Raw genomic sequence first — 14,748 nt, 5'->3', positions numbered from 1 at the left:
AACAATTGCCCTCAAATCAAATGAATCATTAACAATATTCAACCTTTCAAGCACCATGATTTTAGTGCGACACAAGAGCATCAAGAGTTGACTCAACCCATCAAGGAAACTCTTTCTACTACTTTGGTCATTGTGGAACCCAAACTCATACTCCTCAACTCTCCATAAGCAAACCTTACTTTTAGGTTGTAGCACTCAGAACGAGGACTGTGGGAAACACACTCATCTCTCTCAAAGAAATGTCACAAGTCTGACTCTAGGTACCATAAGCTTGCCCCTAATGTGAGTCACCACTAATGTAAGCTTCATTCAACTCAAGATCATATAGGGCTTTTGTGGAGATATAGTAAAGGCTTTTGGTTCAGGGTAGGAAATATTTAGTCTAAGTAGGTTTCATCTTCCCTTAAACACTTCATTTGCTTCATTTTGGCACACATTCTCTTGACTTTTTGAGTCATTTACTTCTTTCTTAGGGGTTAGAGAGAAACATTGTCACTCTTTCTTGTTCATTTCAAAAATAATTCTCCTTTCTACACTTTCCACACCTTTCATCTCTTTACTTTTATTGAATCCCTTCATTTCTTCTACATTGTTCATTCTTTTTGACTTTTTTGATTTTCTTGCTTTTTTATTGCCTTTTCTTTTCTTCATTTTGTACCTTTTACCACTTTGTTGCATTCCTCGTCTCCCCCCCCCCCAAACTTATGTTTTCGCCTTGTGCTAAGGAAAGATCGGGTGCCAAGAGAGGGTCTTTTTAAAATGGGTAAAGGCTTGTATCATGATCTTTGAAATAAAAAGGGTTATGGCTCAAAAGGGTTGACTAGGGATATCATCATTGGTAGGCTATGGAAGTTTTCAAAATATCATTCGGATCAAGGAGAGCCGATAATCACTTCTCAAGTCAAATTACACTTAGGATTTTGCCTAGACAAACATTCAGGGTATCTAGACTAATGGCACGGGACTTGGACTTGCAATTCACGTTCTCACCACGCAAGCTATAAGATTGATAAAGAGACAGAGTCGGGGGCCCACAACAACGTTAGCTAAGATTTGAGCAACACGAATGGTTCTGAAAAACCACTTGATGATTATCGGCCAACACAAGAGTCTCAAGGTCACAACTTTCACCACCCTATACACAACAATTTGTTTTTGACCATAAGATCAAAGGCATTTGTTAGGCCCAAGTGAAGCTTTGCTTGAGGCACTATTACTCATTAGCTACTATTTATACAAACAAAAAGAAAACAGACTCAAACCCTTAAAAAGGTTTTCATGCCATCCATCATCGGGAAGAGCCACCCGGTTCACACAAATTCCACCTTTGGAAAGAACCGTGGCATTAAGAAAACCAAAGGCTTATTGCACGCAAAACTCAAAATAAGAAGCTACGAAAATGAAATAAGAAGCTATGAAAGAAAATGCAGAAAGAAAAATGAATATGTACAATAGGGGATTTAGATGAATATATATAAGGGGAAATGAATATATACATCAGAAAGTAACTTTATATACAGACCAAAGTTGCAAAGTACTAAAAGTGCAATAAACTAGTAAAATTATATACATACAAAAAGTAAAAAGAAAGCATAATAAAAAGAAGGTAGTATCAGATTTACAACCCAATGTCATCAAAATAGGACTACCCCCTCAAATGAAAGCTAGCATTGTCCTCAATGCTAACTAACCAAAACTAGCTCAATAAAAGATAAAGAGTAAAGAGAAATTCCCTATTGGCCCTCCGTCTCCATGGGGTCATGAGCCTGAGTCCCTGGGTCCTCTGACTGCTCGGGAACTTATGAAGGGATCTCAGCATCTTGTGTTTGCACTGGGACCTAAGGATGGCTTGAGGAACCTCCCTGCGGGTCCTCCAACTCTATCACTGCATCATCAGCTCGGGGGATCACCCTCTTCCTCTTTGCTGGCCTCTCCATCTCCTGCTCCGGCTCAGGCTGGGCTGCTAGAACCGGGTCATGAAATAACAGCTCCAATAGCAAGTGATCAGCCTTCATCTTCTCTACTTCGACCCTCAACTCCTTCACAGACTCCTTTGATGCTCGAGTCTTTCTCAACTTCTTTGTTTCCTTTGCCAGCTCCTTCAGTGCTTTTCCATGAGTACCTACAACATGTAATATCAACTTTTGGTTCTCTAGGAGCTTCTTCTGGTTGTCCAAAAGCTCCTTTAGAGTCTTCTCCACTGAGGTTGGGACCTGTGGCTGTGGGGGTACGGACTCGGCTGCCACCGAGCTAGAAAGCATAGACAGCTTAAAAGTAGTTATGTGTATCCAATTATTGATATTGGCAAGGGTTTGGCTCAAACGGTGGGTTGTCAATGGGTAAGTTGAGGATGAGGGAATATCTGAAACTGTGGAAGTAGAGGGTCCTGGGGAAATGTCTGGGGTAGCTGAGGGAGGCTGAGAAGAAGCTACTACTACTACTGGCTATTCAGACTGGCCAGTAGAAGCAGTGGCTTTGCCTTTAGGATCTTTGGGGTTGTCATCCCCCTTGAGGTTGTACCAGGAGAAAGGTGCCTTGAGTTTCACTTTCACATCAAACTTTCTTTTCCCCACATGGTCAGGAAATTTGGGAAGGGGTAGGATCTATCACCTTCATTCACCACCCTCGTGATCACCCTAGACATAACATTCCCGATGTTGATCGGGTACCCCGCCATGATAGATGCCACCAAAATTGCCTAGGAGATAGGAAGAGAGTTCTCATGAGTGGTGGGGTCCGGCCTGCTGCAAACAAAGGTCTCCTACCCCTTTGCCTCAAAGTTCAGGGTTCTCCTTAAAATTTGGACTCCTGTTGTCAACCATGCTAGGGTGGTACCTGGGAGAGCCAAGTACTCTGCTAACCACGGATGGGCATCCTCACCCAATGCTACCTTTTCTAAGTATAATGTTTCATTATCCTCTAGAAAGCCCAGGTAGTCGTTGATTGTCTTGCCATCAAACTTCACTATCAAGTTTCGCACCATAGTCACTTTCATGCCCTTTTTGATTTGGGCAACATTAGCGTAGAATTCCTTGACTAGGTGCTCATTTGCCTTCTCAATGTTTCCTGTAAAATAGTCCCAGCCCGGTCTCTCTCTGAATTGCCTCTTCACCTTGGGGTTGTGAGGTAGAAGATCCTTGTCAATGAATCTCCGTTCAAGTATCAACTTCCTATCGGGCCACCACTCTCGGAATTTGTGGTAAGCGATCTCACTAAAAAATCTTCTTTTCCACACCTCGGGGTTTCTAGTCCTCTCCACACAACCACACCCCTACCTCTTCATCCGGAACCTCATCATCGACAGGATTCTCTCCAGATGATGAACCAGTATGTGAAGTGGATGTTGCACTATCACTTCCCTCAGCTGATCCCTCAAACGACTCAGAAGAAATTGGAACTGAAGCTTGAGCAATAGGAGTGCCCGGAGGTGTATCTCTCAATCTGTGCCTCTCCGGCCAGTCAGCAACATACTCCGGCACTGAATCAGACTCAGATGCCTCTGGGAGGGTACATACTCACTTCCCTCTGAATGGGAAGCGGCTCTATTTGTAGCCTTGATTGACATTCTTGTGTCCTTAATTGCCTGCTGAACTTGGGGGGTCAATTTGATCATACCTCGTCCCCTACCCCGGGAGGACTCTCTTTTGCCTTTCTTTTATCACCTCCGCCTCGTGATTTAACCATTGTCTACAAAGAGAATTCAGTTAAAGCTTGTTAGTATCACAGTATTAGAAGAATCAGTGAAGATTATAGTTGCAGACATCTAACTACGGACCGCATAAAATGCAATACGGCCGCAAAGGGACCACCGCGGACCGCACAAAATGGCATCGCGGTCCCCATTGAGGTGGGGGTCAGAATACCCACTCTCTGATTAAGTGCACCGCGAACCGCAAATATTTTTGTGCGGCCGCGGTAGATCATTACGGACCGCGAAAATTAGACCGCGGCCGGGGTCCCCAAACTTTACTTCTCTGAAGTTTTACCACCGCGGTCCGCACAAAATGGCATCGCAGAGAGGCACCGCGGACCGCAGTAAGCCTCACTCAGCAACACCAACCTATGGTTTCAATACTTATCTCATTTTTAGCCTAAATTCAAATATTATTAATCCCCTAGGTAAAATCATCATTCTTCACTAATTAACCTTAATCTAAACATCATTAAGTAACCCTAAGCTAAAAAAATTGAAAGAAAAATGGAAGGAGAAGAAATAGAAACTAACAATTTAAAATAAAGTAAAATAAAAATAAAATTAAGGATTAGGCAAAAAGTTGAAGTACCAGAGATAAGATGCACACAGATGATTGAGAGACAATGGTTGTAATTTATGCTTAGGGCTAGGATGAACAGTGATTTTTACTATTTAGAAAGCAAAAGTCCAAAAGGGTAAACGAGGGCCTGAGGTCCTATTTATAGAAAAAGAACCTGTACCTACCCACCGTGGACCGCACAAAATGCACTACGGACCTTACAAAATGTATTGGGGTCCGCGGTACTCAAACATATGAAGCACTGGGGGAGGCAGTCACTGCGGACTGCAAGAAATGCACTGCGGCCACGGTAAGGCACCATGGACCACATAAAATGCATTGCGGCCGCGGTGACAATCTTCAGAGAACCTCCACTTTTTACATTCAACACTGCGGACTACAATGAGATTTTGCCCTCGCAACAAGGCCATTGCAGCCGTAAAACAGTCTAAACTTCAGAGAGTGCATCATTTTTCCAGTTTAGCCGTGCACTGCATCAAAACAATCCTACACACATCTCACAACTAGTTAGACCAAAAGCAAATCCTATGCGAAAAAGAAAATCAAAGAAAAACAAAAAGAAAGACACATGGGTTGCCTCCCAAGAAGTGCCTGATTTAACGTTGTGGCACGACGTAGATTACCATCAAATCACTTTAGATGGAGCAGTGCCACCACATGGTTGTCATCAATCTTGCCAAGGTAGTGCTTGACTCTGTGCCCATTAACTCTGAAGACCTCCCCTTTTTTTTTTCAAGTCAAGTGCACCAAACAAAGTCACAAACACCACTTCAAAAGGTCCACTCCATTTCATCTTAAGCTTTCTCGGAAACAGACGTAACCGAGGATTGAATAAGAGAACCAAATCACCCACTTTGAACTCCTTGCCACGAGCATACTTATCATGAAGGTACTTCATCTTGTCCTTGTATAAGGACGAACTGGAGTAGCCATGGAATTGGAATTCATCAAGTTCATTAAGCTGCTCCATATGAAGATTTGATGCCACATCCTATTCAAGATTCAGCTTCCTCAAAGCCCACATGGCCTTGTGCTCTAACTCAACCGGTAGATGGCAAGCTTTCCCAAACACCAACCGGTACGGAGACATACCAATCTGAGTCTTGTAAGCAGTCCTATAAGCCCATAAAGCATCATCCAATTTCTTTGACCAATCAGTCCTATTTGCATCGACCGACTTTGACAATATACTCTTGATTTCCCTGTTTGATATTTCAACTTGGCCACTCGCCTGAGGATGATAAGGAGTAGAAGCTTTGTGATTGACACCATACTTTGCAAGCAAAGTGTCAAAAACTCGATTACAAAAATGAGACCCCCCCATCACTTATGATTTCTTGAGGAGTCCCAAACCTAGTAAAAATGCTCTTCTTGAGAAATGCAACAACACTCTGGGCCTCATTGATGGGCAAAGCCACAACTTCAACCCACTTTGAAACATAGTCAACTGCCACTAGAATGTATGTGTTCACACACGAACTAACAAATGGGCCCATGAAATCAATGCCCCACACATCAAAAATATCAACTTCAAGAATGGTATTGAGAGGCATCTCATCTTTCTTCGAAATTCCACCCGCTCTTTGACATTTGTCGCATCTCTTCACAAGTTCACTAGCATCTTTGTACAAAGTTGGCCAGTAAAACCCACAACTAAGAACCTTTGAAGCGGTCCTCACCCCACCATGATGACCACCATAGGGAGAGGAATGACAAGCCTCTAAGATACTCAACTACTCCTCCTCCGGGACACACCTTCAGATCACACCATCCGTGCAGATCTTGAACAAGTACGGCTCATCCCAGTAGAAGTCCAAACTATCCTGTTTGAGCTTCTTCCTTTGGTTAGAAGAGAGCTCACATGGGATTATACCAGTCACAGGGAAATTAGCAACGTCCGCAAACCATGACATACCATTCACCGACATAGAAAGGAGTTTCTCATCGACAAATGCATCATTGATCTCTAGGCCATCACGAGGCCTCCCCTCCTCCTCCAAGCAGGACAAGTGGTCAGCCACTTGGTTTTCACTACCCTTCCGGTCCACAATCTCCAAATCAAACTCTTGAAGTAACAAGACCCATCGCATCAGCCTAGCTTTGGAATCCTTCTTTGCCATCAAGTACCAGAGTGTGGCATGATCGGTATAAACTATGACTTTGGCACCCATGAGATACGGCCGAAATTTCTCTATTGCGAACACAATAGCCAAAAGCTCTTTCTCAGTCATCGTGTGTCGCGCCCCCTTTTCCTTGCGGAATCGGGTTTATGATATTTGGGAGGACAACTCATTCCCTTTTTGGGAATTGGGTTTGAATTGAAGAATCGCCACCTAATGATTAAAGTGCATTAGGACACTAGGAAGGAATTGATCTAGAAAACCAGATATTGGGTAAGGGCTAGAAATTATCCCGAGGGGAAGGTATTAGGCACCCCTCAGGATCCACTAGTGTGGTTCCCGGCTATGCTACAATTTTGACTTTAAGTACAAGTAACAAATAAGAAAATAAAGGTTTCAAATATGAGGGATTGTCACATTATGGCTGCAAATAAATTAAAGTTTGAAGAAACAAAGAAAGCTGAAATTTTGAGAAAATAGTTTGAAAATTCTGAAAAAGTAATAAAATACACAAGTAAAGGGAAGGGAGTCCTAGGTTTACAAATAATATGGATCGCATCAATGCAATACCCAGTAATCACTTCTCAGAAGAGGGGTTACACGTGGTATTAGCACACCGGTCATCATATCCATATCTACCCTTTCCCACCCCGTTAAGGTATTAAAATGCGGAATAGTTTCGTTACTTATTGCATGATCTTACCTATCCCAATCCTATCAGTCCCGGAGGCATTTGGGACTACTAGTCCTAAAGGATATTGGGCTTTTATGGTTTAAAGGACAAAATCTAGGGCGACAAACAAAACACATAAAGCAGATATGGGAAAACACATATCTGCTATTTGTATACATTTTTAATCCAAAACTCAAGTAAAAAGGAGTGCAAAATGAACTAGAATCCCTAGTTATCAGCGGTGCCCGAATATGAAAGGCTACGGCCATTCTAAAAAGGGCTCGGAGACATCTGAAGTCTGTAATCAGAAATTAAGGCCCTTACGAAAAATTGAAACCTATTAAAAGGTTACCCTCGGCAAAAACATCTTAAAAAAACACTTGAGCATCTTATAGGCCTTCGGTTTTACTGAAGATTCGAAGTCATAAGTAACCTGAAGTTGCATCGAAGTCAGGCTCCATTCGGACCTCCGAAAAATGAATGCTCTGGAACTGCATTTGATTTTATGCTAAGGAATTAAAAGCAATACGCAAATAAAAAATTGCAAGTAGATGCTGGAAAAGTAAAAAGACGATATTGCTGAAAAGGGAATATTTTTATATATTCCAAAAAATATTTACAAAGGCACGATAGAACGGCCTCAAAATAAACAAAAAAATATACATAGTGAAATATTGAAAAAGAACTAAGGCATCTTCGCCTGGTCTTCACACTTGTCGCCAGAACCATCGGAACCCTCGAAACCCTCGGAGCCCTTAGAGCCTTCGGGACCCTCAGATGCGTAGAGCTCCTTTGCCTCAGCCTCGAGTCTCTTGGATTCCTCAATCTCAACTGATAGGTCAAAACCTCGAGCATGGATCTCTTCGAGGGTCTATTTCTGGGATAGCCGTTTTATGTACTCAGTCTTTGTCTTTAAGCGGGTCTCAACTACCACTACATCAGCCTTATATTGGGCCAACATTTCCTCGACATCAGAAGAGGTTGCATCCAATTTGGACCTCAGTGCGACATATTATTGTCTGAGGGCATCTCGTTCCGTGACGGCCGAGCTCAATTGTGCCTGGAGATCATCATTTAGCCGAGACCACTTATCGGCTTTGTCCTTTGCTACCCGGAGTTGGTTCTCGGTTGGTACCATCTCTGCTTTTGTAGTTTCTTTCTTCAAAGCCAGCAGGTTCATCTTTCCCTTCCACGTCTCGGTCATGGCCTTGACCTCATCCATCTCACCCCGAAGTTGGTCGATCAAGTCTATTTTCTCTTGGACCTGTGAAGTTGTGTTGTTAATCACCACGACTAGCTGTTTGTTTTTAGCCTCAAAGATATTTACCCTTTCAACTAGGTCGGTTTGTTCCCGCTTCAGGGTCGAGGCCTCCTTCTAGGCTTTTTCCATCTTGGCCTGGAGAATCGGGAGGTCTTTGAGGGCCTCGTTCTGCTGCTCAGTAAGATCCTTGTACATGTCCTTCTTTCGGACCTACTCTTTGAGCTCGAACTCGAGCTGGTTGATCTCCAAGCGGGACCAGAGGAAGCTTTCATGATGAAGCACTGAAGTCTGAAAAAACAACAAAGTTAATAGAGCACATAATCTAAGTAAGATTCACAAAGGGGTACAAAGGGGTGATGCCTTACCCGGTTCAGCGCCTGTTCCACCTCGTTGAACAGGCTCGACGCCCACTTCGTTCATCTTTGTCTGGTCCTACTCGGTCACCATGCATCGAAGGTTAAAAATGACTCTTTTATTTCTAGATTACCCTTTCAAGTAAATAAGAACCTCAAAATTTCTTCTAATTCCAACACGTCCAAACACAACCTTTTTTATATGCTCGGCAATCTTCATATCAATAATTATCTAAGAAAAGGCAATATTCTATATATAGAAAGAAATCTTGATAGAAAATATTTTGATTGGAGAATTATCCATTTTTCTCTTAGACAAAAAGAAGATATTGAGGCCTGGGTATCGATCTTAACCCAGGCCCGCCGTAGAAGACAAGACTCGGGCATCCTCTAGAATTGTAAGAATGATAGTTCTCTTGCGCTCGGGGTCTACGCTCGGAGCAGGAAATTGCTTCACCAGTTTTGGGCTCAAATTTGGCTCACCCGCTCCCAATAGCACATCCTTTTTCAGGACCTCCAAGTGACCAAGCCCGGAAAACTCCTCCAGTGTGGCCATATCTATGTAGTTGAAGAACATGTTGAGGGCGTCATCTGGGCCCTGCACTATCACGCTTGACTTTGTTTTACTCGCCTGGGCCTCTTTGAGCATGGACTTAGTATAGGAGGGTGTATCCACTATGTTAATGACACCGGTTGCCTCCTTCGGGATAGGAGCGGCTTCCCCTGAGGCTGCAGGCTCTATCTCTCCCTCTGGTTCCCGAGTTAGAAGGGGATCAACCTCATGGTCCTCTTTCTCGTTCATCGCGTGCTCCCCCTTGTTAAGGGTCGATCCATGAGTAATAAAAAGGTTGTCGTCCTCGAGATCATCCCTAAGCCGGTAAAGGGAATCAGAGTCCGGTACTCTGGACTTGGTGCTCTTCTTGGTTTTTCAGACACGGATAGTCACTTTTTTCTTCTTTGCCTCAGCATCCGAAAAACCCAAGGATTTTATTTTCTTCTTCTCCTTCTCCTTTTGCGGTATCCCCAAGCTATCCCAAAGCGGAGGGTTCAGCAAGTGAGGACGGAGCCTCGTCCTCATCCAACGGCCTGAGTTTGGTGGTCTTAGGCAAACCTGTAAGAAAAAAAGAAGGCTTAGCAATGTGTAAGCTAAAAGTACGAAAGAAATATTCGGGAAAGAACCTCACCATGGGAACGGGCCTCCCATTTGCCCTTCGAGAGCTTGCGCCGTACGCGCTTAGAATATTGCATCTGCTTGTAGATCCCCTCAATCCACTCCTTGAAGTGGGAAACTGCTGGGCAATAGCTGCACGGCGACAAATATAGGCAATGAGAGAAAGAAAAAAAGGAAATGACAAATACTCGAGAAAGAAAATACTTACGGGATGCGTTCCACTTCTTACAAAATGGCAGAAACTCAGAAGGGATGAGGTCTTCGGTTTTCACCCAAACGAACCTCCCTGCTCGATCTCGGTCCTTGTCGATGCTCGATAATGGAGCCTTGCTTACTCAACATATGAGCTTGATCAGCCCCCTCGGAAGATTCGGGGACTGTGTAGGCGGAGTAGGTGGTCGAGGGTGAACCGAGGGGCTTCAGTATTGTTCACGAAATTTCGTAAGAGGATCACGATCCCTAAAAGGACGGATGGATTTGCCCATGACACACCTCGTACCTTTTGCAGAAGGTAAGTACTATGGGGTCCACAGGGCGAGCGTGAAGGGGTAAGTGTAAACACTTAAGTACCCCTCTACGTGAATAGTGATGTCGCCATCATGCCAGGGGACGACCACCTCCTTACCCTCCCAGTTACAGTCTACTCGGACTATGGGTAGTGTTTTCTCAGTAACGGAGTATATATATATCTCCATGCTCCCTCGCCTCGGTCATATTGACTAGAGGCATTCTCGACGTTGAAGTCATTCCCGATAGAGCAGCCCCCAGGTAAGAAAATCTTCATGGAGGCTCTTGAGCCACCTAGGGAATGGCCACCTCGGCATTTGTGGCTGGTGGGAAGATGAAGGAGCAATTTGCTGAGGCACTGACTTGGAAGTTTCTTCCATCGTAATCTAGGAAATATGAAGGTTTGAAGAAAAATATGAAGATTTGAAGATGGTATGAAGGTCTATGTTGAAGATCCAAAAAAATGTATGAGGATTGAAAGATGAAGATATGAAGGTTTAAGGAGAAATGTATGAAGATTTGGAGGAGCTAAAAGCAAATAGAGAGTTCGACAGTAAATTTTGGAATCAAAAAATGGAAGAAGTGAAAAAGGATCAGAGCTTTTATAGAGGAAGAACAATCAATGCGTGACATTTCGCATTCGAGGAAGATCAACCGGCGGCTGAAACATGTCCGTAATCAGAACGACACGACTGATGGGATGTTTTGATTGACCCGTCATCTTGATTGTAACGTACGAAGAAAGTAACCGGAGTTCATCTATCGCTTCCCATTATTTTGGTAAACCTACTATCCGGGAAACGAGGGGACCATCTGTATATGAGTAAAATCGGGGGTAATGTCTACCGCGATTTCCCGGTGAGAAAATGGAGGAAGGTCACAGATGTAGAAGATTGTAATCGAGGTTAGAGACCCTTCGTATCGAGATCCAGCAAGAGTGAACAATGTGCTTGTCACCATGATAAAGTGATGCGTCCCGGACCAAGAATGAGTTCTAAGACTTCGGAAAATACAATAGACGGTTACACATGACGGATAGAGGACCGCGATATTAGCACTCAACCGGATATCACGGCGCGGATCTCGTTTGAGATTGATTATGGACCAGTAATTACTAGAGAAGGAAGATTTTTTACCTTTTATAGACATATACTAGGGATGAAACTCTCCTACTATATAAAGGGAAAGTTTTTCTTTTGTAAGACACATTGTAACACGCAAATCAAAGCAATACAAGTTTATTTTCAACCTTTTAGCTACTGTTAAAGTTCTTACTCACTTATTTTGTTCTTCATTCATGACCGGGCTCGAACCGAGAGTCCAATCGAGGACGAGGTCACTGTTCAATCTAAGTTCAGGTTTGGCCATAACATCACAATTGGTTTGATCGCTTATTTCGTCTTTAATTTATTTATCTAATATTCTTTACTATTTGTGTTGAATCAAACTACGTATCCTTAAAACCGCGTAAAAATTTTATTGTTATCCGATTTCAGGGTAAACAGTTTGGCGCCCACCGTGGAGCTAAGGATAATAGTGGTGATTTGATACGAATCTCCATAACACACCCTATTTTACGCTTGTTCTTTGAAGTCTTAATTTCAGGTCAGCCCAAAAATGTCAAACTCTTTATAATAAGCTTGCAAAAATTAATGTAATGAGAGGTATTACACATTGGAGAATGTACGGTATGATATATAGTAACTTATATAGTCTATATTAATTTATTTGAAAGGAAGTGTAATCGCTATTGTTATTATTGTGGTTTTGGTTTTGAAAGTCATGTGAAGAGGACTTATGGTATCCGACAAGGTACTTTGTAGCATGGTAAAGATGGATATAATTAATTAAACATACACATGAATGTAATTATAACAGTTGCATATATCTGCTAACTCACTCTTTCCCCGGTCAATAATTGCACATTCCTCCCCTTTCAACATTTTCCAATCATCGCCGACCTCGAAGGAGCTGCCGTTTGCCAAACCCAAAAGGCATTTAATCACTTGGAGATGCCAATCAGTGTATTATACGTGAAAATGAGCGAAAACTTAGTATTAATGCACATCATTTTTAAGAGAAAATGAGCGAAAAATTAGTATTAATGCACATCATTTTTAAGAGAAAATGAGCGAAAACTTAGTATTAATGCATATAGCGTGAATGTGCCAAAGGCTACGTAGATCTATCGTTAGAGTTGATGAGGGTTAGTCCGGAATTTGCTATGGGAATAAATTTATATTTAAAATGTTTATTAACTACGTAATTATGATTAAGTGATGAAAAATTTTCTCCTTGTAGTAACTAGTAAATCATCTTCACTTTGTATACACGCCTTAGCATTCCATGTTATCGGATTCAAAAAGCTATTCAATGTTTTAGCTAAAATTGTCCTTTATCTTTAGGGTAGGTTTAATTGTGTCCTTTATCTATTACCTTGAGCACCTATTGTTCTTTAAGTTTGTTAAAGTTGAGCAGTTTTAGTCTACCCAAAAGAATTCAAACGGAGAGTCCTAATTTAAACGGAAGATGCATGAGTCTTTGTCGGCAGTGGTGAAAAAAGAGATTTCGACCGGACTGTTCTTCACTTCTTCTTCTTTGAAATCCCAATTCCATTTTTTCCCAATTTGTTTAAACATATCAGAGTCACATCTTTCTTCTCTTGCTGCTATACATACCATTTGCCTTTAGTAGCAACTTTAACTTTGCCTTGCCATTTTTCTTCTAAATTTTGATCGAAAGAGAATAGAAGAGGGACAGAGAAAAGGGAACTAAAAAAAATTATTTTTTCCCATCTCCAAATTAATGAGGAATGGTGGATGAGCTTTTGATCTTGAGTGAATTTTATCAAATCAAGCGACGAGGATATGGTGTATATATACTTTGGACTTGTTCCTACCCGTAAACTACAATCTACACCTATTAACCCAATCTAACTTTGAAAGATCACCTAACTGGTGTTTGGAAATTGTTAAACAAAATGACGCTAAAAAGAACTCTTATGATTTACTACATCGGTTCTGCAGAATTTGAGTACTGAAAGTCTCTTTACCCAGTTGACTCAGTGAAACTACCGTTAGTTTTTAGGTTTGCATTTGGGTTTTCTGTTAAATGGACTAAACCTGCTTAACTTTAGCAAACTTAAAGGACAATAGGTGCTCAAGGTAATAGATAAAGGATAAAGTTAGACCTACCCCAAAAGATAAGGGATAATTTTGACTAAAAACTCACACATTGACACATGAGAAAATAAAAGTGTACGTCGAGACAAGTGTGATATGTTTATTAATTGATGTAAATATTGAGAGTCAGGGATCAAAATGTAATATTAGGAAGTTTGGGGTAGTTAGTTATGTAAAAGGAAAAATAGGTTGTTATATAGTACAGTAAATCTAGAAATCCGATTAACCTGTACATAACCGACCTTCTTCCTAGCTGAAGCTCAATCTTTCTCTCTCTAGATTCTTCCAATTCAATTAATGAAAATTGTTCTTGCATGTGATATGTAGTGTTGCAATTGTTCAATCTAGCTCAAATTAGCATGGTATCAGAGCAGCGATTCTAAAATTAGGACTCTGACGTGACTTCCGGCGACCACTGAACTGAGACCTGACGAAATTGGTTGTTTAAGACTAAATCGTGATGGAACAAAATGAGGTTTCTTAACTCGAACACAATCATCCGTTGTTTCTTCGAGCGAAATATGCACCAGGACTAGTTTTAGTCCCAATCAAACTCACAGGGCCGGAGAATTATGCCTTGTGGAGTAGGGCGGTGAAGCTAGCTCTTATGGAAAAAAGTAAGCTTGGATTCGTTGACGGAACCTGTGTAAAAACTATGTTCAAAGGGGAACTAGCAGAACAATGGGAGAAATGCAACGCGATTGTACTCTCATGGATTGGTAGCACTATTGCAGATGAATTGATACCCAGCATCATATTTGTGTCTGGTGCAAGGAAAGTGTGGGGCGATTTTAAGGAAAGGTTTGATAGATGCAGTTTGACTAGAATATATCATCTATGGACAGAATTGCTAGCTTGAAACAAGGTACAGATTCTATGACTACTTACTACTCGAAGATGAATGATCTATGGAGTGAACTAGATGTGTTAGTTCCTTTGTCTTCATGTGATTGTGAGGAAGCTAGGCCGTCCATAGAACATCTAGCTAATCAGAGGTTATTATAATTTTTAATGGGATTGAATGAAAGCTATAGTAATATGAGAAGTAATGTGCTGCTAAGAAGACCTGTAGTAACTGTAAATAAAGCATATGTTATAGTAACACAAGAAGAAAGTCAAAGATCTTTGGGTGTTGGTGATGCAAATAGAGATCCTCTAACTATGTTAACAGGAAGAACTCAAGGCTTCAAGCCTAAGAAAGCATGGC

At 41.8% G+C, this 14,748-nt stretch overlaps 1 protein-coding gene across 1 annotated transcript; it reads left to right on the top strand.

Moving 5' to 3' along the window:
• The first annotated feature begins 14,148 nt into the window (after nucleotides 1-14,148).
• On the top strand, nucleotides 14,149-14,546 carry LOC142174577 (uncharacterized). The gene is made up of 2 exons (XM_075240397.1): nucleotides 14,149-14,342; nucleotides 14,387-14,546. Exons 1-2 carry the CDS (start codon nucleotides 14,149-14,151, stop codon nucleotides 14,544-14,546), a joined length of 354 nt encoding a protein of 117 aa, XP_075096498.1.
• The last annotated feature ends 202 nt before the right edge of the window (nucleotides 14,547-14,748 follow it).

The sequence above is a fragment of the Nicotiana tabacum genome, chromosome 20 (assembly GCF_000715075.1).
Source record: "Nicotiana tabacum cultivar K326 chromosome 20, ASM71507v2, whole genome shotgun sequence".
NCBI lineage: Eukaryota > Viridiplantae > Streptophyta > Magnoliopsida > Solanales > Solanaceae > Nicotiana > Nicotiana tabacum.
The sequence above is the reverse complement of the archived record's forward strand: the minus strand, read 5'-3'. Positions and strand labels throughout refer to the sequence as shown.